The sequence below is a fragment of the Nestor notabilis genome, unplaced genomic scaffold, assembly GCF_000696875.1.
Source record: "Nestor notabilis isolate BGI_N333 unplaced genomic scaffold, ASM69687v1 scaffold21342, whole genome shotgun sequence".
NCBI lineage: Eukaryota > Metazoa > Chordata > Aves > Psittaciformes > Psittacidae > Nestor > Nestor notabilis.
In genome coordinates, this window is record NW_009919961.1 from 1 (window position 1) to 26,283 (window position 26,283).

At 36.7% G+C, this 26,283-nt stretch overlaps 1 protein-coding gene across 1 annotated transcript in view; it reads left to right on the top strand.

The window, feature by feature from the left end:
* Nucleotides 1-820: 820 nt before the first annotated feature.
* The window catches only part of LOC104402571 (gephyrin), a gene marked incomplete at its 5' end in the record, with an annotated part of 30,888 nt that continues 5,425 nt past the window's right edge, over nucleotides 821-26,283 (top strand). The window contains 6 exons of the mRNA XM_010010475.1: nucleotides 821-879; nucleotides 1,095-1,248; nucleotides 3,273-3,394; nucleotides 21,342-21,429; nucleotides 23,463-23,536; nucleotides 26,156-26,220. Coding sequence (XP_010008777.1) covers nucleotides 821-879; nucleotides 1,095-1,248; nucleotides 3,273-3,394; nucleotides 21,342-21,429; nucleotides 23,463-23,536; nucleotides 26,156-26,220 — 562 coding nt within the window. The remainder of the gene's footprint in view (nucleotides 880-1,094; nucleotides 1,249-3,272; nucleotides 3,395-21,341; nucleotides 21,430-23,462; nucleotides 23,537-26,155; nucleotides 26,221-26,283) is intronic.

Consider the following 26,283-nt stretch of genomic DNA (forward strand, 5'->3'; position numbering starts at 1 on the left):
CCCACCTCACAAGCGTGTCAAGGTCCCTTTGAGTTGCTGTAAGTATGAAGTGCTACACGATAATGTAAAACCAAAATCTGTTCCATTGTAAGCAACTGTAGTTTTAGTGCTACAGATAGACTAGCAGTCAAAGCTGAGTGTACAACCCACTTGCAGGGCATATAAACCAAATATTAACAATATAGGTCATGTTCCATTTATTGGCATTTATTTGCATTGAATGAGCCTACAAACCGTTGAAATTCTGAAGAAGTAAACACAAATAGACATCAGACTTTTAAGGCCACTGTCTCTTGTTGTGGTTTAACCCCATGAAAAATGGTGGGTGTTTCCAGTGCAGGAATCAACATTGAAAATCCTGAAACAGCTAGTGTGTGTAGCATCTTCCTGTCTTTCTGCAGATGTAGTGGTGTATTGCCTGTCAGAATAATGGTCTTTTTGAACCGCCATCTTTGAAATTGTTTGAGCACATAGAGTTGGCTGAGAGGAATAGAAAGAATCCACTTGATATACCAGATCAACAGATAAACACAGGACATAAGAAAGCTAGATAAGCACAGAGATCATTAAAGAAAGGAAGGTAAGACTATATATTCAATGTTGGTGAGCTCATCAAGGAAAGAATTTCTTAGAAAGCAGTTCCATTTTAGCACACATTGTATTACAGTCTTGACACACGGGTCAGGAGAACAGTGACGATGCTTAAACATTATGGTCTCAGTGTAATGAGTACCATAAGCCATGTAGACTTCTGAGAAATTAAAGATGATTAATCTTTGAATAACCCAGCTGACCGTATTTGATCTCCTTTTTTTTGTAGGGCACTGAAGAACTAGAAGTTCGAATCCTGGTGCAGGCTCGACCAGGCCAAGATATCAGGTCTGTAACAGCCTACTTCATAAACAGTAAAACATCTCTGTAGGGAATTGAAGGGCTGGTGATTTTTATAGTAATTTTTTAACTGTAAGTAGTACTGACATTTTGACAATCTGACTAATGAGCATCCCTGGACACTCCTTACGTGAAGCAGGACCAATCAAGGAAATATACTTTCAATCTCATTCTGTTTTTCTTTCATTTTTCTCTGTGCTCAGACCTATAGGACATGACATTAAAAGAGGTGAATGTGTGCTGGCTAAAGGAACCCACATGGGTCCATCTGAGATTGGTCTCTTAGCAACTGTTGGAGTAACCGAAGTAGAAGTTAACAAGTTTCCAGTGGTTGCAGTCATGTCAACAGGGAACGAGGTAAGAAAAGTATGTTTAGATGAAGGTCTGAATTACTGTACCTTCCTTTGGACAGTGTTTTGAATAGTGGCTTCCACCCTTTTCCCAAGTAGGCTCGCATTTTGAGCTGCAACTTGTGCTGACGTGAGGTATTTTAATGAGTGATCAATCCATAATAGGCTGCTTGTGCCTGTTGTGCTTGTGCCATCGCTTTCTCCCTTGATGGTCTCTTACAAGTCTCACACACTGTCTTTGCCAGAATTTCAGTACTTTATCCAACCATGTGCCAGCTGCTTTCTCCTGCCAGGAAGGGAGGACCTGTGGGGCAGTCAGGGAGGTAATTTGTACTGCCAGTCATGATTGGAAGAGTAATTTCTTTTGAGCAGCACTCTTCTGTAGCTGTAGTGCAAATAGCAGCTAACCTGTCTTTGAAAACTCAATAGTACTACCAAATGCCTGGCTGTAGTATTGTGCCTTAATATTTTAATAATAGCACATGTTGAAATCCAGATAATCTGCAATTGGTAGAACTGCAAACCAGCTTTCTAACTGATTTATTTTAACTACATCAGAAAAATCAGATTCAAGATTAAGTTAATTTAGTGAATTTATATATGTGTGAGTTGACTCTGGCCAGCAACTATGCTCGCTCATTCTTTCTGGCAGCAGGACAGAGAGAGAACGGGAAGAACAAAAGTAAAAGAACTTGTGGGTTGAGATAAAGTCAGTTTGAAGTTTAAAGACAGCATGAAGTTTGACCTATAATTTTGACTGTCTTGTGAGACAAACTTTTTGAAATTCAGACACAAACATAAACCTAATAGCTGTATTCCCATACCGCTTGAATAGGTTGAATTTTGAAAGACTCTGGACACTTTTAATAGGTTGAATTTTGTCATCTGGCGGTGTCCTTACAAGTTCCCCAGCCCCAGTGAAGGTTACTTTGTAACTACTGGGTACTGTGGGTGACAGAGGCCAGCCTTGCTGGGACAGAATCTTGCCAGATTTCATAATATAAATAGGGTGTGTTGTGCAGGAAACATATTGGTAATTGAAGAACAAATGCAAAGAGCCACAAGGATTGCAGGTGGTGATTTTCTGAATAGTATCTTCTGTATGACTGACGATTCTTGCATGTCATTAAAGGGTCCATTACTGATGTGGGCATTCTCTTTTGTATCTTGTGTTAAAAAAGATCATAGAATCATAGAATAGTTAGGGTTGGAAAGGACCTTAAGATCATCTAGTTCCAACCCTACATGGTAGGTTTCTGAAACATCCTACGGAAATCTTCACAGAAATAGAGCTACTAGCCAGAGCATCAAAATTTAGCCATCCTTCACTTTCGGTTGTTCTGACCTTACTACCTAATAATATTGCTGTCATTTTCACATAGGCATTTTTATTATTATTTACCTCCTGACACTATTGTGTTGTCCGTCTGTGTCCCACAAAAGACTTCCTATTATGTGTAAAACATGTTTACATATGTATGTTTTGTAGTTTAATTTCCACAATATAGGATGCATGTAAGACAATTGCTGTGATACTATCTTGAGAGAAAGATTTTAATCCAATTCAGCAATTGGTATAAGAACCAAGGTTTAAGCTTCTGTCTATTATTCCAATACAGATTGTTGTATTTAAAAAACATTTTTATTGGTAAGTAAACAATGGACTTCAACATTTCTTTTAATACCTTTAAATCTGGTTAGCAATATCAATGAGGTTCCTTTAGAAGCATTTAAATAGAAGAGATAACTTGGAAACTTAAAGTTTGTAGTTCGATTTATAATGTTTGAGAGTAGAAGCCAGGTACTCATAAGAAGAAAGAAGATTTTGCAGGCTTGGACCAATAGAAACAAACTAAGCAACATGGAGGATTGGACTAAACAAGCATATATCTTATTAAATTAAATTCACTAAATCACCTTACATATATATTTTATTATAGGTTTCTAATATTCTGTCCCATATGAAGAAGAAAATTCTTACTTGTGCAAAGTATTGCAAGGAGACTGACTGAAAGTGTTTTGGTTTTATAGCTACTGAATCCCGAAGACGACCTCTTGCCAGGAAAAATACGGGACAGTAACCGTTCAACTCTTCTAGCTACAATCCAAGAACATGGCTATCCAACAATCAACTTGGGAATTGTGGGAGATAAGTAAGTACCACATGTTAGTAAAGATGTCACTTCACATTCATGTGGTGCATTTTATGGCATCCATGGAAAAAAGAAATGACAGAGAAAATGTCACTTATTGCAAGTGTGACAGTGTTGTGACAGGGCACATCTTGAAGAAGATGTTTTACCCCTTTCGTTAGAGAAATAAGTCAGTCTATTCTAATATTAAGAGGGATCATTTGATAATTTTTTTATTGAATGGTGTTTATCTTGTTTTGCTTTCTGTTTGTTGAAACATCTATTACTGTGCAAATTGTATTTATTGCTGCACTATCATTACAAGCACCATACTTAAAAATGCAAAAGGAGACATTTCTACAGCAACTATACTTTTTTCTGATCCAATTAAGGGAGAAAGAAAGTTTTTCTCAGGGTTTATTTTCCATGACAAAATTAATTTGTAAAATTTTGTCAGATGATGAGTAACTGTCTTTTGGGGAAGGCCCCACTGCTGGATGTTGCTCAACATTTCCAGAAATATATTAAAGAATTTAAAAGAGTGAATATTTTTTTTTCCTTTAATGGTCTCTACTTTGATTGCCATGGAGTAGTACCTGTGATCAGTCTTCCCATTCATCTGACAGTGATTGCTTCTTGTTTCCCAGTTGTAGCAAAATAACCTCTCCTGTTGAGAGCTCTATGATAAGTGATTGAAGTGTTCAGTCTTTTGTCCTTTGCAAGGCTGTGCAGTGCCTGTCATCCATGCCTCGAGTTTCTCAGCATAATGTATTTCCTCAATTTATTGTGCCTCAAAGGCTTTGAACAGGCTTTCTTGTTTCTCATTTTGGGTATCAAACCAACTGACAGACTTGGTTTGGTGGGGAGTTGTTCAGGTTCCCCTCTACCTCTTTGAGGAAAGGGATATTCCTTGTAGGTAGTTAAAAGTCAGGCCAGATCAGAAAGAAAAAAAAAAAAAAAGAAAAAAAGAAATAGTGAATTTCAGCATCCACTTTTCACATTGATTGATGACAAAATTCCCAAGCAGGGAGACAAGGTTACTGCTAGGGAACACCTCATTTCAAAACCAGTCTCCCTTGTGCAGGATTCAATACAAAACATCACTGGCTTGACAGAAAATATGTGAATGGGCCAACCACTGAGTGGTTTCACAATAGTGAACAAACCTGAATGATGGCTCCAGGACATGCAGTTGTATTTGAAGTGTTCATGTAGGGAATGTGACACACAGCAATTACAGTGGTGGTTGTGATCTCAGAGGAAGCAAACCCTCCTGGATACTTTCACTGACTGCATCCAGGCATCCTTATTGCTAGTTATTGCCTGGCAGAACTCCATTGTTATTGCAAATAGCAATAAATATCAAAAACATCCTGCCCATGAATGTTTCTAGTTTCAGGTGGTGATTTTATGAGAACAGAGTCTAAGCTCATGAGACTGTTCATGAGCATGTAAAGATTGTTTATTCTTTATGGCCTTGTCCTAACCAAATAGTTAGAGTCTCAAATTTGCTATAAAGTGAACCAGAGTTGAAGATCATTGTGCAAAAATACAACTATGTGCTCCATTGCCTCCAGGAATTTTTTCTGTGACCTCCTACGCGTGGAGTGTCTGTGAAGATAAATAATCTTGAAGGCTTTCAGTAATAAATAGCAAATAATTTTAGAGTCATAGGATCATAGAATCATTTAGGTTCAATAAGAACTTAAACATCATCGAGTTCAATGGTTAACTGAGCACTACCAAGTCCACCACTAAACCATGTCCCTAAGTACCACGTCTATGCGTCTTTAAAATATCTTCAGGGATGGCAACTCAACCACTTCCCTGGGCAGCCTGTTCCAGTACAAACACTTTCAGTGCAGAAATTTTTCCAAATATCCAAACCAAACTCCCTTCACACAATTTGAAGCCATTTCCTCTCATCATATCACTTGCTACTTGGGAAAAGAGACCAACACCTTCCTCACTACAACCTCCTGAAGGTAGTTATAGGTAGTGATAAGGTCCCCCCTGAGCCTCTTTACTCTAGGATAAACAACCATAGTCCCCTTTACAACAAAATACATCTGCAGTTCTGTTTCAGTGAAAGGGAAAATCTGATTATGTCAATTAGTTTGATAATAAGTATGGTATTATTTCATTGTGTAATAAAGCTACTAAGCGAATGTTGAACAAATGCAAGAGACTTACTGGAAAGATCTCACAAAGGGTACAATTTCAATGTTTTAGTTAGCATGTTTATAGAAAAGGTGAACAAGCCTTCAGTGTCTGTTACATGGTTTACTAGAATTAAACCATAGATTATGTTGTGTGTGTTTGTGCTCATGTATATGTGCAGTTTATTTTGTATGTACAGTGTGTATCTAAAGAGTGAAAAAGAGAAAGATTTTATATGCCTGCAACACCTGTAGTAATAATAGATGTAGTAAAAATAACTGGCAAACAATACTTCTCAGAAGGGAAAATTAAAGATTCGTAATTTTTTCTTTGAAGGTATCACTATAAGGTATTTCTTCATTCCCATATTTCACACTTGGGTGTTATATTCTTTTTTTTTCCTTTTTCTTTTTGCTTATACATTTTAAATTGAGTAAATTTTTACTCCATTTTACTGGGAGTGTCACTGTGTACCATAAGAGTTTGAGAAAGCAGGCAATAGGGAGTGCAGTTGAGCAGTATTATTGTTGTAACCAGTCAAGTTTCTTAACAAGCATGGAAATCCTGTCAGTCATATTTACAGAGCTAATATTCAAATTGTTTTAGAGTAGTACTTGCAGAGATAAACTTAGAGGTAAGTATTCCTGTATTTCAGTTCAGCATATGAATCAATCACAGATGTTTAGGTAAGAAAATAGCTTGTGCAGCTGCTTCATAGCCTGGAATTGTGATAGATGTAAACCCGTTCCAACAGAAAACATGAAAGGATGGGGAAGCACATGGAATATCTGTGAGTGTCTGCAGAGTAGTTAGGAACACTTTAAAATACCTTAGCTTACTAATCATATGTGAAGTTACATTTTGAACTGGCCACTCAAATCTCACTTTAGCCAATATTTGTATTTTCCATTGAAACCAATAATTTCTTTATTTTCGAGCATTTTAACAGTTTCTGAGATTGTCATTGTTTGTTTCCATTCTCTTAAATTGTATACATTACTCAATATTCAAAATGAAAACAGCAAGTTCAAAACACATAGATAAGATCTACAATTAAAATCCTAGAAGCAAGCAATAGGAAAAAAGAACAAACCTGGAAAATACGATACAGCTGAAGCTACATGTGGCTAGAAGCCAAGATTTTCTCTTTTTATGTTCTTAGCACATAAAAAGCACACATCTCTGAGCAGAAATGGAAGATACTTTGTTTCTAAAACTACTCCAAAAACAACAAATGCGAAAACAAAAAAAGGAAGAACCCTTCTGATGTTGTTCTTACTGTTGTGTCTTTCATCTTTGTGTGAATAGCTGAATAACTTGTCACAAAATTGCAAAAAACAATTGGCCAGTTAGAACTGGTATTCCAGTGTACTTTTGAATGTTGTCTCGTATAACAAGACCAAGTTAGAAAGGCTTCTAATTTAATTTCCTTTGCTTGTAGTCTATGAAATTATTTGGTTCTTTGGAAACCATTGATGAAACAAGAGTTACATATCTGATCTGTAGAACCATTAACTTAATTTTCAGGATATTTTTGTGTCTGATTATTTCATTTGTGTTGTTCTTTGTATCCACTGTTTATTTAAAGCTCTAAACTTTAGCCCTAACAAAATCTGCTATAGCATGGAACTCTGTTTTAAAAAGCCATCTTCCATTTTGACAGTTTTCCTTCTGAGAGGCTCTTTTATTAAACTTGCTAAAGAATTTTGATTACGTATGTAATGAATTCAATTTCCTTTAGTTTTACCTTTGTTTACATGAGTGCATTTTCCCCTTCTCTGCATTCTTTTCTCTATTTTCTAATTCCTTTGTCATTCTCCTCTGAGACAAATGTAACATTAGCTGCTTCCAGATGCATTTTCATTTATGGGCCTGTGATTACACAATGGAGAGAGAGAGAGAAAGAATATCCCTCTCCCTGTAGGAGAAAAATTTAGGAAATTCGCATCTTTATCTGCTTAGTTGCTTTAAAATTTATCAGAATAGTTATAAAATCAGCAGCCTATGAGAGCTTTTCTACATTAAAATTGATTAGTCTCTCATTTATATACATCTCTCTTATCACATATTGTTTGACAATATTGTTTGACAAAATAGAGCTCCTAAATGACAGGTATACTTATTAAAAATCACCCTTGCTGTTGTGACAGCATTGTTGTATGATACCCCTAAAATACAGGCTTTCAAATAGTCTTTCCATATTTTGGAAGGGACACTACGATATGATTCAAGGATTTAGTCTGCTTGAATTTTATGTTTTGCATTCAAAAAGAGGTTTAAGTCTTGTGTACTTGTGTGGGTTGCATGTAATTACTAGTATTATAATTCAGATGGAACATCTGGACTGGAGGCAGAAGAGCCGAGAAACTGCTCTAACTAACATTTCTCATGCAATATCAACTTGACATGTATTATCATATGAGTGAGTTATAGGCAGAATGTAGGCACAGAATCCGAGCCTCTCCAAACTCCAATTTAATGTCCAACTTGGGTACGATCAAATATACTGTGAACAGAATTTTTAGTAATAGTAGTAGTATCATTTAACAAATTACTGCAAGAAAAGGCTTGTCAGAGAAAAGGCTGTAAATCAAATGTCACAATATTAGGTTTTGGTAAAGTGACTTCAGTTCCAGATCTGCTTAAAGAATGATGGTATGATCATAGCCTAATGAATCCAGTGACACTGGGTAACAGTTTGAAGGTGATTCGGACATGGAGGTCTTCTCTTTCATTGTGACCTGTCTAGAAGAATATTCTTCTTTTCAAGCAGAAATGTTTAGTATCTGTCACAACTCTTGATAATCATTAGGGCCAACTTCAGATAAGTTGTCATCTCATCTAATGCACGTATTCAGAAAACACAAAGAAATGTCTGAGTCAAAACAGAGGTGGAAAAAAGAACTTGTGAAAGGGGCCAGTGCAAGGCCCAGGGGATCTTCTGTACCAGTAGGAAACTACGTAGTGTGACAGGTAATAAAATTTTATGCTGTAGAGGTGACAGGTGCAAAGCTAATGCACAACATGTCATTCTCCTAATTGTCCTCAACACAAGCATGAACTTCTTCCTGAATTAGCATTTATAGAATCACAGTAGTAGAACATGACACTAAAAAGCAAATAATAGAGAGGACAGAAAACTGTGAAAATCTTCCTGTATTAGAAAACAGAGGGAATCTGTAACTTTACTTATTGGAGGGAAATAAAAACTACTCAATTTTTGAGGCATGTGTTAACATTTAAAAAAAATTCTCGGAGACGTAAGTTCCATTTAGAAGAGAACTTCAGCCTCTAGAAGCCAAAATATCGTTCACTTAAGCTACTTTCAACATCTAGATCATACATAGGAATTTGGGTTCCCAAGTCACTGAGAAATTTTTAAAGATTGAAATTTTACTAGTAATACCCTAGAATAAAATAATTTAAGCTAATAAAGGCAGTAAATACAGAAAAATCAAAGAAGTGGTGAATGTTGGAGATGCGTCACTGTGTCAGTGATATGAGTCACTTAGAAAACTTTATTAGTATATCATTAATACAGCCAAGTATGATTTTTTTATATATATAATGACTAAATAATAATGACTAATAAATAATGACTAAGTAAGATCTACAGGATAGAGGACTATATCCTGAAAAGTAAAGATTTAGGAGAAGATTTGAGAATTGTAGCGAGAAATCTGCTGAATATAAGTTCTAGCAGATGTATAGAGAGCTAAGTCCCCTGTAGAATTAGAAGGTTATTTTTGATCTTACCTTTGTATTCCCAGGAAATAGAACACAACAATTCTATAAAATTCAGAGAACTATTAAATTTTTTAAGTGGTTGAAAGATAGACCACATGTTCCAACAGTATCAGAATTCAGACTGTTCTGAATTCTACAAAGATCTTACATAATGACCCAATTATGTTCCAATAATACTGACATGGAGAATAAACTTTGAATAAAGTTTCTATTTCAGCAGCAATGGCTTGATATTAGTTAGAGCATTTCAGGCTGTAAACCATGAAAGTAATTAGTTTATAGGAAACTATATTAAATGCTTTGATAGAAACTCATTTCAAAGCAAGATTGGGTATTTATTTCAATGTGATCCACAGTGCAAACAGAAGCAAGTTCAAGGAGGGTCTCAGATTATATTAAATACCAAATCAGATAGAATTATCAAAATTATTTTTCCTGGTCACAAATAATCTCTGAACTCTTACTTCAGAGAATTAAATTAATTTTCATGTTCTACTAATGGACAATATGTAGTAGAAGCACAAACTCAGAAGACCAGTAGCAGCAGAAATAGCACAGCAACAGTGGTCTTTAAAGACAGAGTGCCAGTCAGAGCTTTGGGTATTTTAGTATGTGATGCTCAAATTAATTTAAAACTTTCTGGAATTTTCAACAGGATTGTTTTGATTTCCTTATCTCTGTGTAATTCACTGTGTTGTTTAGAAACATCTGTAGTTTCAGTCTGTCTTCTGGGAGAAGAATATTGTGAGAGTAAGAGTACTTTTAGAATTTAGAACCTTGCTGGGAAAAGTTGATTTTTGAGACTCCTGTCTGTAATGCTGATGAGTGAACCAGAATCTGGAATCACTTATGAAATCTGAAAGTCTTTCGTATGTCACTTCCTGACATAATGACCCTATTTTGAGAAACAAAGACTGACTTTGTTCTTTGGCAGTGAATAGAAGAATAAATGAGGGACTGAAGCCATTTAAGGAAATAGGTATCTTGGGAAAACTATCAGAAAGAAATAGACACCAAAACTTACAACCTGAATAGTTTTAACATTTTTCCATGACTTCCAAACAACATTAGTATTGTGTCTGATATGACGTACCATTTCTGTGATGACATATGAGGAGAAACCAGGCATGGATTTACAAGACGATAAAGAGGATTTTAGATTTCATGTAGCAGTGTCCGTGTGCACACGTAGCAGTATAAGAATAGTGGAGACACGCTGGCCCAGTCTTCTCCTCACATTCCTCAGTCAGACAAGTTCTCTGTGTGCCCAGAAGTGATCTTTGAAATGATCACGGAATCGAATCATAGAATGCAAGGTTGAAGTATGATCAAGTATCATCTGGTCCAACCTAAATGATAGACAGCAGCTGCTATGTGCAGAATGAACTGAGCCTGGGCTGGGGACTGTGGAGGGAGGTTGACTTTGTTATTGTTAACAGTCCAGCCTGCTGAAAAAAAGAAAGGGCTCAAGAGTTGCACAATGACTATTCATGACCTGGTCTATTTCAATCTTGAACATCTTATTTTAGGGTTTTTTTTAAGAAACATTTCTAAATCTGTGTTTCTAATGAAGATGTTTTATATTTTACATTTATTTGTCCTACATTTAAGAGTATCTAGACAGATTTCAGCTTATTTCATATTTCTGTTACAAAGAATGCTATTTAATGATTATTTCTTCCCAGTGAAACTGACTTGGAAGAAGTGTGTGTAAAAGGAAATGCTGTCTTCATAAAATAGGAATTCATAGCAAAACATCATTTTAAATAAGGTCCTAGTAGCAGTAACTTTCTTAGTTTTGTACATTTTTTTCTAATCCTGTCTCTTGGGGCAGGGTAGCTTGGTATGAAGCTTCTCATGAATGAAGTGGCATCTTTACTGACTATGGAGATATAAAATTAGGATAAATACAGCCCATTCCCCTTGTAGTCAAGAAGGTGACATTTAATATGCCTTGAGACCCTTTCCTGAATAAGAAGCTAGAAAGTGTGAGTAAAAATGTTTCAATAGGGCCCATCTCCAAGTATTTTCCCATTATTATCTGTGGTCCTCCTTCCAAAATGTCAGTGCTTAACACTTCATTTTGTTTTGCCTGGAAGTCAAGAGTAAAAAAGTTTCTCTACAGACTCTGCAAGGAAAGATGAACTATGCGTTGTTGGCATGCTCAGTTGAGTCTAAATTCATCCACAACTTCACTCTTCAGCCTTGTGAGAAGCCTGTCCAAACAATAACAGAAAGGTGTTCCCATGCACTCCGTCTTTTCTGTTGGCTGGTCTTGCAGAGAGGAAGCATTCCCCATGATGATTTTGAATATTCAGAGCCACTAAGGGGGACTCAGCTGGGCACAGAGCATCCCTTTCACCCCAGGAGCCTTTCTCCTTCCCTAGCTCTTTATTATACCCCTTCTGCTTCCTTTACCCTCAGGAAGCCAGATGTTTTTAAAGAAGAAGGGACACAGAGCTTCCAGAACACTGCGGAGACAGGCCTACCAGATTGGTGAGCACTGTTTTTAAAACACTTGGGACGTTGAGACACATGCATGCTCACAGTCAGGCTTAACTAGGTGTCTGTCAGTGCAGAGCTTGGAGCACAGATTCTACAAGTGGTTGCCATACAGAAGGAAATGGTATTTTTATTCTGTCCATTAAATAACTTTGCCTTGTCAGTTAAGTTCTTATGCACCAGTGCACTATAGACATACATGGCTCCACAACATTAATAACCTTAAAGTTCTGTTAATACCAGGAGTGTTTACATTACTCACCAGTAGCAGTAAATATGGTTATCCATCAAGTCTTTTCCCTTTTAAAAATACAGCAAATTAGGAAGAAACCTGCTGGAAGGTAGCAGCGGAGTACAACTCTAGGGAAATCACTGTTAAGACTCTTCAGTCATACCCGAATACTTGTTTTTCCATTAACGTGCTGATCATCTCTAAAGCAGGCTAACTGGATTGCTCATGAAATCTCTAAACTATCCAGGACACTTTTTTTCCAAAATACATGTACAATTGTATGCTAGATCATATTTAGGAGGATGGTTTAATAATATAGATTAATTTGCAGAACTTACCTCCTATCACAGAGAGGCCAAAGGGGCAGGAGTGGTAACAGAAGGAGAGTATACCACCTGTCATTTTCTCCATTAACAAACAGAAAAAATAGTTTCTATAGTTTGATTCTTGTAGGAATTAAATATAGGCTGAAAAGTAATGAAAAACCTATGGTGGGCTAGTACCCAAAAACTTCAGCCGTGTGAGGATCCTCACTGAGGTTAATGGGCCTCTTTTTATAACAGAAGGTTGGAGGATTGAATTACAGCTTAACTTCACTTTGCATACTAGAAAAACAAGTTTCTGTACACATTACTGGATCAATCTGCTGTATCCTTAGCCTTCTAAAATTGTTTAGCAATTGGTTGTTTATGCTGAAGCCAGGTTGTCATAAATTTAGGTTTTCCTCATTAAGTTGGCTAGAGAGATCAACCCACTAGAATCTTAAGCTGTACGCTGCACATCCCCCAAAAATGAACTGCAGTTAGCTTATAAGAACCTGACATCTTTAAAACATTTTAGATTAATGTGAAGAACATAATATAGACTGTCTGCTTTGTCAGATATTGCTTAGAAGCTGAAAGCTATCAGCAGATGATCAAATTGGAATACCTTGTAGAAGTCACATGTCATTGCTAATAGCCTAAATCCAGAGGACTCATTAAAAGAGCCTTTTGGCTCTTCTAAGCAGTGCTGGGGCAAGCGTCAACAGAAAAAAAATAACCCAGCCCTTTGAATAAAACCTTGCTACCCAAAGCATGAGCAGTAAGAAAATGCTTCTGCTCTCATCTTTGTGCTTGAAGGAATTTAGTCGAGTATCCTAGAGACAAATGAAGGTCTAGTTCCTTCGTCACCTCACAGCTGTCAAAAAATTGACTTGCTGGTCTCAGACAGAATAAGTTTCTCTTTCAGTTCCTTCTCTTCACTTGTTTGTAATAAACTGTAGTTTACTCTTCTTGGATAATTTGTACTATGTTTTAGTAAACAAAAATAGATGTCATATTTCATTCAACATTTTCTAAAAAAGTAACTATTTGGTTTAAGACATAGCTGATAACAGGGAATTTTAAAAGGCCTTTTTATATTGTCTCTGACCTGCAGCTTCCAACTTATTTTTCTTCTGGAGACAGACATTTTTCCAAGTGACTAAGTTGTGACTCTGTAAAAGCGGAGCTTTACAGAGAAAGCCTCCATTTGGAAGCATTGCCTTTAGGGACTGCATTTCTACCTGTCATAGAGACATCCACACTGTAGTTCAATAGCAGTTACACTAGTTTACACAAGGGATGAATTTACTTTAAATTCACTTTAAATTTATTTAGAATTTACTTTTACTTAAAATTGAAGCTAAGGCAAAATGAAAATGTAAGAAATTCCATTATGACAATACCATGTGTCAGACTTTGTAATACTATTTGCAATAATTGTCACTAGTTACATTAGTCATAATATTTTACTTTCAGTTCTGTCAGTATAAGCCAATCCTCGTATTTTATGAGTGTTCTGAAAGAATTAACCGCAGAACCATGTTTACTCTTCAGACTCACCAATGCCCTGTCATCTTTACTGATGAGCAGTGTCTGATTATTGAGGAATTGATTGTTGTATTGTGTGGTGTAACCTTCAGCACACAATTATACATAAGTTATATAATAAGTTATGTAAGTTATATATATAACTTATATAAGTTTTATGTAAGTTATATACATTATAAGTTGTGTAATAAGTTATAAGTTATATATATTATATAAGTTATATATATGTTATATAATTTCAACCCAGCTACAACTGTTGAATATTTTTCACTCCAAAAGTGAAAACTTTTCAGTGTATCCATATAGATTCACCTCTTTCATAAGAAGGAAGATAAAACAGGAGCTATTATCTTTACCAGTGAAATACCACCCAACTTCTCGGAAAAACTAATAGACTTCTGGGAATTATTGGGATAGGATTCATTGTCCTCGGCCAGTAAACTAATCAGTGATAATTTATTAATTAATGCAACCAGCTGTTCTCAGGCTTTTTCTTACATTCAGGGCTTAATATAATGGCATGGCACCTGAATTATCAAAGCTTTGGTACTGTTCTTTCAGCATTGCTGAAAAAAATAGTTATTACAATTCCCAAGCAAATGCTTGCAAATGAATGTACACAAGCAGCAGACAAGAATGCAGTTCAGGACCTAATCATCAACCATATAATTCCCTCATATAGGAATGTTCCATACTACAGAAGCACCTGGCTTCTACAATGTGGGACCTTTTCCTGTGGAACTACCATGGCTATCTCTTTTTCTGACCTCTCTGCTCTTTTGTCATTCTGGCATATATATGAGTGGAAGTCTTCTGAAATAGTTCATGAAAACAGTGGAGTAAAATATGTTGTCATCAGGATACAGAGACAGAGAAAAAGCTGAAGGCATTAGGCAGATCTCATGTTAACTTCAGCAAGAGTTGAAGACCTCTGATCAAAGTCTCTTCGAGTTTGTAAATGGAACACGAAAAAGAATACTCTGCAAAATAGCATTCTTACTTGCAGCAGCAGCAATTAAAGGACCAGCAAAAAGTAGCAAAGATAGATTCTTTTATGTTGTTATCAGATAGACAAAACTTACATTGTCATGTTGAACAAGCCAAAAGCTGCTGTGATTATTCCAGCTTTCCTCACAAGCTGGCCTGTATTCTTAGGGAAAACATACTGCATCTGTTCAAAGTGATCCAGGGAAATACTACAGAAGGTAGAAGGAAGAAACATTATAAGAACATGATGAAATACACTGGAGAATTTTGAAACAAATACAGTTTCAGGAGAGTGCCCATATGTTCCTACATACATCATCAAAATCGGATCTTCTGCCTTAGAAAACCAGACTAGTCAAAACACAGAATTCCTATTACATTCAAATATTCATTCAGTAAATTACATGCATTGAAATACATTGAAATACATTCATCAAATTACATTCAATATTGCATTCTACGGAAGACAGGGTTTAGCTGGCTAAACCTAATATGGCATCTATTCACTATTCTGCATCCTGCAAACTACTGATATGCAAAATATTCCTGTTGGCCATGAGGTGAGAAGTGCGTGATAGACTATCTTTATGCCTAGGTGCATTCATCTATTCATTTTGAAATCTGTCACCTCAACTGAATGAGCACAAGAAAAATGAGAGTTAATCATAAAGGATCAAATTCATATCCCATTTTTCCTCAAACAGAAATGTCATTGAGCTTGATGAGATCTCTGTTTGAGTACAATAAGTACAGTCTGTTTTGGTTGTTTGGGGTTTTTTTAATGAAAGTTTTACTTTGGTAAAGTCTTTGTTGTTTTGGAGGTATTTCTTTTTTTTCTGATGTGGAACTAGGAGCTTGATTGGGATCTTTGCACACAAGAGGAATTTCTAGCAGGTCCTTGTACCTTAGTTATATAGCCTCTTCTGGGAGATCTGTTTAGCAGAAAAAAGACCTCATAAGATGCAAAATTAACACAAACCACTGTTCCTGGTTTGTGTGGGCATAACCAGAATGTGCTAAACTCAGGGTACCTACGGGCAGCACATAGCCCTTTGAAGTTTGCAGTCAACTGCTGTAGTTCAGAGGAGCAGCTGGTCTCCTTCAGTCTTTAGCGTGCGATTGATGTAGGATCACTGCTAGCACTTCAGTTTTCACTATGCATCCAGGAACCTGTAGCTCTGCTGAATCTGTGCAGAATCATGTCTGAAGGGGTTTTTATTTCAGCGTATAACTGAAATACTTTCAAATAAAGTAAAACAGTAGGCAAGAAAGGTTACCGAGCTCTGCTTTTGTACTCACGATAGACACTTCTGCATGCCTCTGGTGCATTATAGTGCATGCATATCTTTATGTATCTGTGTCCAATATATCCATAAAGCACTCAGGTTTAAGAGGCTAACTGTGATGGTTTGCATGCACAAATTTTGCAAGTATGGGTTTACAGAAGACCTAGATTTATAAAAGCCAGAGTACAATAATCACAAGTGTTTCTATTAGCCACCCAACAGTAATAGCCGTATATGGCAATGAACAACAAGGACTGGAAATGACTGTCAGGTAATGAGGTTAATTTAAATGAACGAGACTACTGTGGCAAAGAACTTGGTGGAAATGGTCCTGGAAATCAGTAGTGAACTGTGGATTTTGTACTTTGACAATGGCTTGGTAAGTCAGTCCTAACTGAATGTTCCAGTTCAAATTTACAGGGATAACTAACTCGTTTTACTTCAAAGTGGTAGGTGATGCAGATCACCATTTGTTGTTACTTGTTTTCTAAATTAAATTATAACACTGAGCAGTTTAATTGCATGTATCAAACTGCTGGTGTTAAGGGTTGTATCACTGAAAAGGCTGACAGATTTATAATTAATGACAGTGAAGCACACAATAGGATCAACAGAAGTGAATTAACAGATGTTGATTTCTATTTGAAAGAGAAAATTACACTGTAATTTAGGGTACTTCAAAATGGCACTTAAAACATTGAGAATTCTTGGCTGTACTGTAGCTATTTCTTTTGAGGGAGATAAAGAAAAAAATCTCCTACATGGCTGATGTCTATTTTAATGAGGCTTGCATAATTTTCTTGTTCAAGCTTTTAAGCTCCTGCGTATCTTTTCAGTTCAAAGACAGCTTAGTAATCAAGTGCTCTGTAACAATTTTCTACAAACTAGCTTTGATAATCAGAATTTTTCATGAATCCAGAAAGCGTTCCCATTCTGGTGTACTGCCAGCCTGCAAGCCCTCTCTTCAAATTAATGAAATCAAGTGGCATGTCAACTGCAATGTCATGCATCTGCTTGTTGGATTCTACACATCCTCCTGCCACTATACAGCAGACACCCTCCGACTAATTTTCAGATTGTACTGCTTATTCTGTTCTATTCTGTATGAGAAGGGTCAGGACATAGAGGTAGTGACATTGATACTCTGTTTATCAAACTGACAAAATTAGCATATTATATAAAGGTATACTTAAAAGTACGTGGTTTCTTTATGCAAAGTATTATGTCTGCAGTTTCAAAAATATATGTACAATACATATTTGTACAGACACAATCTGCTGTAGATGGGGATTTCTACTGTTGATAAAAAGGTTGGATTTGTGCTTTCTTACCTATATAAATAGTTTCGTAAACTGTAATTGTTCTAGAACAACTTTTCTTAGTTGTATTTACAGAAGACGCTGGGTTGTGATGTGCAACATACAGGGAATGTAATTTTTGCAATCAATTGCAGCATGTTAGAAAAGCACACTCCCTTCTTGTGCACAGTGTCACTCTGACTTTGAAAATCACCAAATGAAACAGAACAGTTTTGCCATCTGGAAATGAAACATTCCATCAAAATCTACTTTACATTGATTAAGGTATTCACCATTATATTAGAGGACCTGTTACAGTTCTGTCCAGGAAGGAAAACAATCCAAACGTAGCACTTTCACAAGACATTTTAAAGGATTTATCATACTAAATTAGACCATTAGTCTAGCTAATCCTGTATCTTGTCCCTGGCAATGGCCAGAACATAGTTCCTGATTTGTACCTGCTCAGTGAGTATTATTTCTCAGCTTCATGGTGATTTGTCAGAGGCTTTTTTGAACAATCTTTTCCTCTTATGCTCAGATGCCAAAGTTATTTTGTCTATTCAAAAGTTAATTGTCTTCACTTTATTCTTTTCCTGTGACAATCCAAAGGTGAAGCTGCTCATTGCTATACAACAAATTAAACAAGAAGTAGCATCTTCTTATCTGATTATATCAAATATGTGTTAATAGACATTTGAATGATAACTCTCTGCATTAATTCGACTAAAGGCAAGAAAAATGTTAGCTGCAGTGTTGATTGAAGATTACGGCAGGTGACTCCTGTAAGGAGTGTTTTGTATTAACTGCCGAGTCATGGAACTGCCAGACTCAAGTAGGATAGAAAGTTAGACAGACCTGAGTGAACAAAAAGAAATGTGCCCAGTGTGTTAGAAAGAGAGAAACCTTCTGCAAAGGCAAGGGAGAGAATTCTGTAAATGTCTCCTTTCTTCAGAATAAGAACCAAGCTAGCATAATAATTCAATTTATTACAATAAAATTTCTATCACATCTTTGATTTTGGAAGGATTCAGTGCATTTGGCAACTATCTGAAGATAATAGAGAGTGCTATCGGTTGGATAAAGTTTTAGAGGTAGAATTTTTAAATGTCTTGCATAATACAGATGGTAAAGAAAGGGACATATTATACAGGTCATTCGAGTGGAAATGCTAAAAAATAATGCACCGACTCCACTAATTTCAATGTTTTACATTACATGTAATAAAAAAAACAGTATGATGAACTACTCCAGTGATACGCTACCATCATAAACAAAGGTGTGAGTTGAGTTCTCACCTGGTTCGAGTTTGGGCTTACTTTGGGTTAGTTTGTTTTTTTCCTTTGTTAAGTAACTTTATATATATACACACATGCATATATTTGGTATGTAAGTAGGAGAACTTCCATTCTGTTTAACAACAGTTAAATATACACTTGACTGCTTTTCACTGTTCTTTACATTTTTCTCAAACCACAGTAGAAAACAAGCACACTTCATAATTCAGACTTAGGATGTTCTCAGACAGGTGGTCTTGCTACCTAGGGATAACTCTTAAATATTAAAGCAAGATAAAATTAAACAGCCTGAAGCAAGCTCCAGAAAGGTCCTCAGCTGCATCACAACCTAATGAGAAAAATACACTGAAAGCAGTCTTATACTAGTAACAGTAGTGTGTCTGACTGTCATCGAGCTTCAGGAAGACCTCTATCAACCTGTGTAAAGAACACATATTCCTTGTTGCATTCCAGTCTGCACTCCAGTCCCCGTTGACAAGGATTAAGGAATGCTTAGATCTTGACTTTTCCTAATAAAACTCTGTAATAATCTTAAGCAATATCTTATTACGTACAGATTATTAATTAGACAATGAATATGAAACACTTGGTTCTGAACAAGATACTGACAGTAGCCAACAACAGACTTGCTTCTTTCCTCTTGCCTTCAACAACTAGTGAAGACTTGTGCTGGATTTTGGATAAAATCATCCTGAGATTTCAGAAGGGGCAGCTGAGAAAACATCTGTTTCCTGAAGAATTGAGGAGATGGTTTTTGTTAGAATCCGTATGTTCTGTATTTTCTCCCAGAGAAAACAGAATTCAGCCATTCATAATAGGCCATTTAGGGTATCCAAGATACCCAGTACACTAAGCAAAAGTTGTGGAGGCATGCCACAGTACCTGAAACCACCGCTTCCTTTAAAAAAATGGTAGGGTATTATTCTATCTATTGACTATGGCCTGCTCTGTGGCACCAGCAATCTGCCCTTCTTTCTGCTGTGGTTTTTTGCCTACCTCTTACAAAGAAATACGACCCTAAACAGTTTGTGTTTGGATGTAACCAAACACAAATATAAAAGTTTTCCAGGATAACCACACCGTGATACCAAAGAAGATGATGCATCAGTCACTGAACATGGTGGAGAAAGGGTCTTGAGTCTTTCTGCCTGTAAGGCATGAGCAGGTTAGAGGACATGTGAGGGATTTCTGGTGAGGAGGTGAGGGGTGTGCAGTTGCATGCACTTGAGATGTCTACTCAGTGAGGGAGCAAAGTCTTTCTTGTGTGACATAAATAGTAGCGTGCACAGCATAATGCTGTGCACATAATGCTAACTGCTGCTTTGATTTCAATAAACCATGAGCAAAGGCAGGATGCTCAGAGGAAAGGATTTTTCTTTCTGAGACCTTTTGAAGTACACCATTTCTGTTAGTCTCTAAAAGGTCAACCAGGACTTGCCTAGTACTTCTGATTTTCCTGTTTCCAGCTCAGACCCCAAAATAACTGCAGTGATTCTATCTTTTATTGAAATATAGCCAAAGCTCCCAAAAGACAGCCCACATGCCACCTGCAGCCTGCAAACCTTGATAACCCATAATGGTATTTTGTAATTCTAGTGTGGCATTTAACTGAGGTGCTGTATTCTAGGTGAAGTCCTTTATACAGTCACTAGCATTCTAAGAAGGAACAGCTTTCCATGAAAAACTTTGAGAATCATTGAAATAAAAACATACTGTTGAAGGAACGTTACACACAGTCATAGCAACTGGTCAGCTTCTGGTCAGTTCACAAATATTACAGTATCTATTTGATATATTGAAAATTCTTTTGAGTTCTTTTGGTCTTATGTAAGCTGTATTACAGAGTTTCTCCACTAGTTTAGATCTCAAATAAAATATATATATAAAAAAGAAAATAGTTAAGACAGCAAAACTGAAATACACTCAGCTTCTATCCTTCACCTTTGCAATTGTACTCTTTGTATGGAGGAACATCACATATCTGCTTACACTGTTTCTCAAGAAGTTAGATAGACATTTGAACAGGATGGATTGTGTTTTTTCAAGCTGAAGTGGAGGTACAGCTGGCTTTGCTGCAGAGCCCTCTAATGGAGAAGATAGACAAAGGATTTATTCCCACTTTTCACTAATGAAAGTTTGAAGTGGAGCCTTACCCCTAGTTTTGCACACATCAGGTAAGCTAGACAGGTAGTACTGCAGCCTGCTTGGTGGCCAGTAATTTTCATGTGTCAGGTCCCTTTATATAGCCCTGTCAGTTCATCTAAATCATAATTTGTATTGCTACCTACTGTGCAAATTACATACTTTCAGACACTTGTGTTAATGTTCTTCAATCCCAGCCTAAAGTATCCCAATGTTCCTGTTGCAAAGCTCTTAGACAGAAAGGTGCCAAACAGTGTGGTGTTCACTTAATGCGATTGTATGGAGTAGAGCAAGGTGGAGTCTTGAAAAAGAAAAAACCTTATATTAGCCAAGAGCTGTATCTCTTTCTTAAAGTACGTGTGTGCGTGTGTATACATCTGTATGTGTGCACACAGACACTTGCTTACACTACAACTCGTACTAGTTCCATGCCACTAATCCACTTGCCTATTCTTTTCTGTAGCCCAGATGATTTACTGAATGCACTGAATGAGGGTATCAGCCGTGCTGATGTCATCATTACATCAGGAGGTGTATCTATGGGGGAAAAGGTATGCTAAATTTAAGTATGACTTCCTACAATATATGTAAGAATTTCAAGCCAGAGACTGTCGTCAGAGCTTCTACCTTTGTATTAATGTTTATTTAAAAAGGGATCTTACTTTTTTTGGAACACTTAAATGTGAACTAATTAAGAAAATAGTCTTCAGTGCTATCCTCATTCCCTTTGTTCTTTTTACTGTACAACAGGGAAGATTTTAATTCTTGATTTGCAAATGTGTTTTTATTTAAGGAATGATTTATATAGTTATGATGAGGAAGGTGTTTGGTTAATAGCATATGAAGGCCACAGACTTCTTTTTATTCTTAGAGCAGGTAAAAGTAGATAGAATAAAGCTACTTCGAAAGCACTTTGAAAAACAACCTGAGTATATAAATAGCTCATTCTTGCTCAGCAGATCTGTCTCCTGAATATGCCAAAGCTGTATCTGTTACAAAAATAGTTTTATCACATTTTGCGCCTGATAGTCCTGCAGAGGCAATACATATGAGACACAGTGAGCTGATATATTTGCCTTTTGAATCATTAACAGAATTGTTGATTGAGTTCCTGTTGGTAATCCCTGTGCCAAAACCATCAAAGAAAATAGGGATACACAGATGCTGGTGGGGCGTAGATGAACCTTCAGGACATTTATTAATCATGACTCAAGGAAAACTCAGATTACTTTTTGATCCCAGGCTGAATCTGTGAGTTTGGCAGGTAAAAGAAACATCTCTCCTTTTATAATATCAGATACTAAAGACAGTCAGTAGGAGATGGCAAACATGAGTGCTGCTTTTGTCGCTTTTCTGAGTAGAAATCATATTGTTGGATACATCATGAAAATGGATAACTAGTTAAACCAGTGTCAATTACTTTCAATCCCGTTATTGTCCTCAGTAGTCTTAGAAAAATAATGAAGGACAAGTGCTCGTCTTTAAATTGGGAACGTGGCAACGTAGTGCAGAGACAGGAACATTTGGAGGTGACTGGACTGCTGGATGGTCTTACAGGTGTTCCTGCCTTCTGGCTAATTTCTCCCCAGCCTGAATTTGAGGCAACAGCATGAAGTCATAGACTATATTCCCCTGATGGTTACCCCTCTGATACTGAGCTTTCAGCAGTTTTAATAAAATAACTGTGAACATCCAGAAAGTAAATAGAAAGTAAAAAATTATATAGAATTCATGCCTGGCTGAAAAAAGTTGCTGCTTTCTAAGTATTTGAACACACACCCAAAAGAAAAAAAAAAAGAGAGAGAGAGAGACAGATGGGAAAACTGCAAGGGAGCTTCACATTTACTGCTATAATAATCTTTCTTCACAGATGACTGTTATGTCCTTTGTCTTTAATCTCACTAAACACAACAAACAGGATACTACATCTTGAAACACAGCAATTTTCAAGAAAGACTAAGCAAGTAATTCAGTTTGGTTTAATAACTGGATCAATTGTATTTATGCAAAATCATTTAACTTTAACGCATAAGCTACCCACAGTTTTTCCTTTGTAAGGACTGTTAACCCCAGCCACTGTGAATTAGACCGTGTCCCCAAGAAATTGCAGTAATTACAGTATCCTGGAAAACTATGATTTCTACAGTACAGTATTGATTTCAGAAGTACTAGGAGATTTCTAAATCTACTGCTAGATAGCTTCCATGGCAAAAATTAAATAACTTGATGATCTTAAGTCTTAACTTTGAACCATACAGGTTTTTTCCATCTTTGACATAGAGAATGTTTTAGTAGTAGGTATCTGTGGGGTCCTCTAAGATTCTGATGCTGCAGCTGACATTTAAGTAAATGCATTACTACGTCCTCATGGAGTCAGGATGGCACCTAAACTAAGTCTGTTCTTCACCACTTCTTTTTGAAAATACTTTTTTCAAATACTGGAAATTCCCCACTGGACTGTAGCACTTTCAGGATATGAAAAGTCTTTCATCTTCACTTGATATTAATTAATTGCTTTGAATGCTTAGATGATGTAAGCCACTTTGATGTTACTGAATTGATTTTCTGTTTTGAATTTGAACAGGACTATCTTAAACAGGTGCTGGATATTGATCTTCATGCACAGATTCACTTTGGCAGAGTTTTTATGAAACCAGGGTAAGAAACCTTTCAACTTAGGCAGCACAGATGGGGGCCAAATATCCTGTAGAAGTTCTTCAGTAGATTTGAGTTTTCCAAATATACTATAAACCACATGGTAGATATGGGGGGGGGGGGGGGGGGAGATCAGTCCTGTTCAGATTATTCATCATCTTTATGGGTGAAATTAACAGGAATGGAAAGGTTACTTTTTATCAGTAAAAGATACTTCTCTGATAACTGTTGCAAAGCAAGCTTGGGGACTGGGGAGAAACCAGCATGCTGGAAATGTTGCCACAGTCTTCACTGTCATCACAGAGTTCAAATGTCAACATTGTTATGAAATAACTGGGAAACATAAGGACATTTAGCTGCTGGTTTGGTTACTGAGCATCTCATTTCACTTCAAAATTTGCTAAAGTCATATTCCTACAAACAAGCAATTTCTTGAGAGAGATGGAATGACAGCTAATTTACAAAGTTTTATCTGAGTAATTTTAAATTAAACACAATCCTTTATATGTTTAGTTTGCCTCAGAAAACTGTTTCAGCATTGCTTTCCTTTGCTGTAGCACTGCAAATTAATGTGTCTGGAAGTGTGCTCTGTAGAGAAAATGAAAACTATGTGTATGGAAAATAGAGGGTTCCCTTTCACAGTACAGCAGCAGAAAGATGTCTACTGCTCTGCCTCACTAACAACAGAGTGCACTTTGATTGCCAGCTGGGTTGTTGTCATGGTCCAGTAACACAGGGCCAAGTGCAGCTTTGAGGAATAATTCCCTCTAACCCGTAACTGTTGCCAGGGAGCAAAACAGAAAGTCGGTGTTTGCTGTGAAAACAGACAAAACTTTTACTGTCTCTGTATACAGCCCATGTGGGTTTGGTGCTTGTGCTGCTACTACCACCAGCTCCCTTACATAAAGGGAACGAGTGAGCTGAAAGCTTCTCCCATGCTGGATGAAGGCATGGAAATTGCTCACTGCTTCTGTCTTACTGTCTTACAACCAGTATGGGGAAGTCCCAAAAGTGGGATCTGCTGCTGACAGGAATGCGTAACCTGATTTAGAGAATTCAGAATATTAAATTCTGATCTGGCTTACCTGAAAGCAAACATAGTTCTTTCTTCTGGTGATCCCTCTGTAGACTTGTAGCAATACAGTTTTAATAACTAGCCAGGAAAGCTTTAAGAAATTTGTTTTCCCCAAATATCCATTTTCATTTTATGCCATAAGAAAGTTATTTCTTGCTGCTACCAAAGCATTTGGTCATCTAATCTTACTGAGAATGCAAGCACTCTTATTTTCATTGTCTGTAGTGCAATGGCAAATACTGTGTCTTAGTTTTTATTAATTCTGTCTTAAAAGGCCTTAGACATTAATTGTGATTACTATATTGGGAAGAATTCACTTGAGTAAGTTCAAAGAGTGAAGTCAGAATTTGCTTTGTTTGCCTGTATTTTGATGTACTACACAGCTGCAGCATGATGCCTGGAATTTACCATTCCTCTACTTGATCCAAAAGTTGCTGAGCTAATGTAAAGTTGAACCTTGTCTAGCAGCACTGCCAGAAGAAAATACTGGAAGACTTAGTCCATGATGGTGTTGAACTCTTATATGAGAATTCAGTTTTCAGTAAATATGAATTAGCAATCAGATTTTTTTGTACCTCAGTTTGTGCACTGGTTATAAGATTTGGAGGTCTGGCACATAGTTCCCATTATGTTAGAGACATTTCAGAACAGAAACTTCAAACACCAACTTGCCCTGGTGAAATAGGATATTGATTAGTCCTAGCAGATACAATACTAGGTAGTAATGATCAAAGTGTGGCAAATCTCCAGAGTTGCTGCTGGTCAGCCACTATTGTCTGCTGTTAGTTCAAAATGAAACCAAGGAACTCAGTCTAACTGTTATTCCTACAAAGTATCATTTCTAATGTTTAAAAGGATGCTATTAACATAGGTATGTAGAAATCATTTTTTCACAGATGAGTACCTTTTCTTTGCCAGCCACATTCTTGAGCCATCACATTTTTGTCCTATTTGTAATAGCCCTGATAACAAGTCAGTAAAGATCACTTGGGAGCAGCTCTGAAAGACAGAGCAAGCTCTTTACTGATAGACCTAGGTCTTAACCTGACTGCAGCTCTGCCTGCTTATCTGAATGTGTTCACCTGCAGACCAGCTAGCATTTGCTGCTCTGAAATACTGCTCCATTGTTACTACTGCTGTGGGCACTGGAGTAAGGGAAATTAGAGTTACTACTGTTACAAAGAATTTGGAGAGCCTTCTATGAAAATGAGTACATCTCTGTAATGCATTTCAGTCTTGCTTCTTTGTTAATTGGCTTCTACCATGAAGACAGGATTTAGATTTTTGATTATTAGTTCATCTGCTCTTGGCTGTTTCCTCACCACAAAATCATCTACTTAAAACTTCATAGCTGAATACCAAGAAAAACTAATTGTTCTGTCATCACAAAGAGAGGATTACATCCCCAGTATGGAATAAGCAGCAGGTGCTAATGAACTGCTGAGAGAGATCCTGATTTGTTTTCTTTTCCAAATGTTTTAAATAATAACATAATAATGTTCAAACAAAGTCTAGTGCACAGATTAAATAACTTTCTTTTTCCATAGCCTGCCAACAACTTTTGCAACTCTGGATATTGATGGCGTAAGAAAAATAATCTTTGCACTCCCAGGTAAGATGTTTTGTGGATTACTTTTGTTGTCATGTATATATAATAGACGTGAAACACAACAGT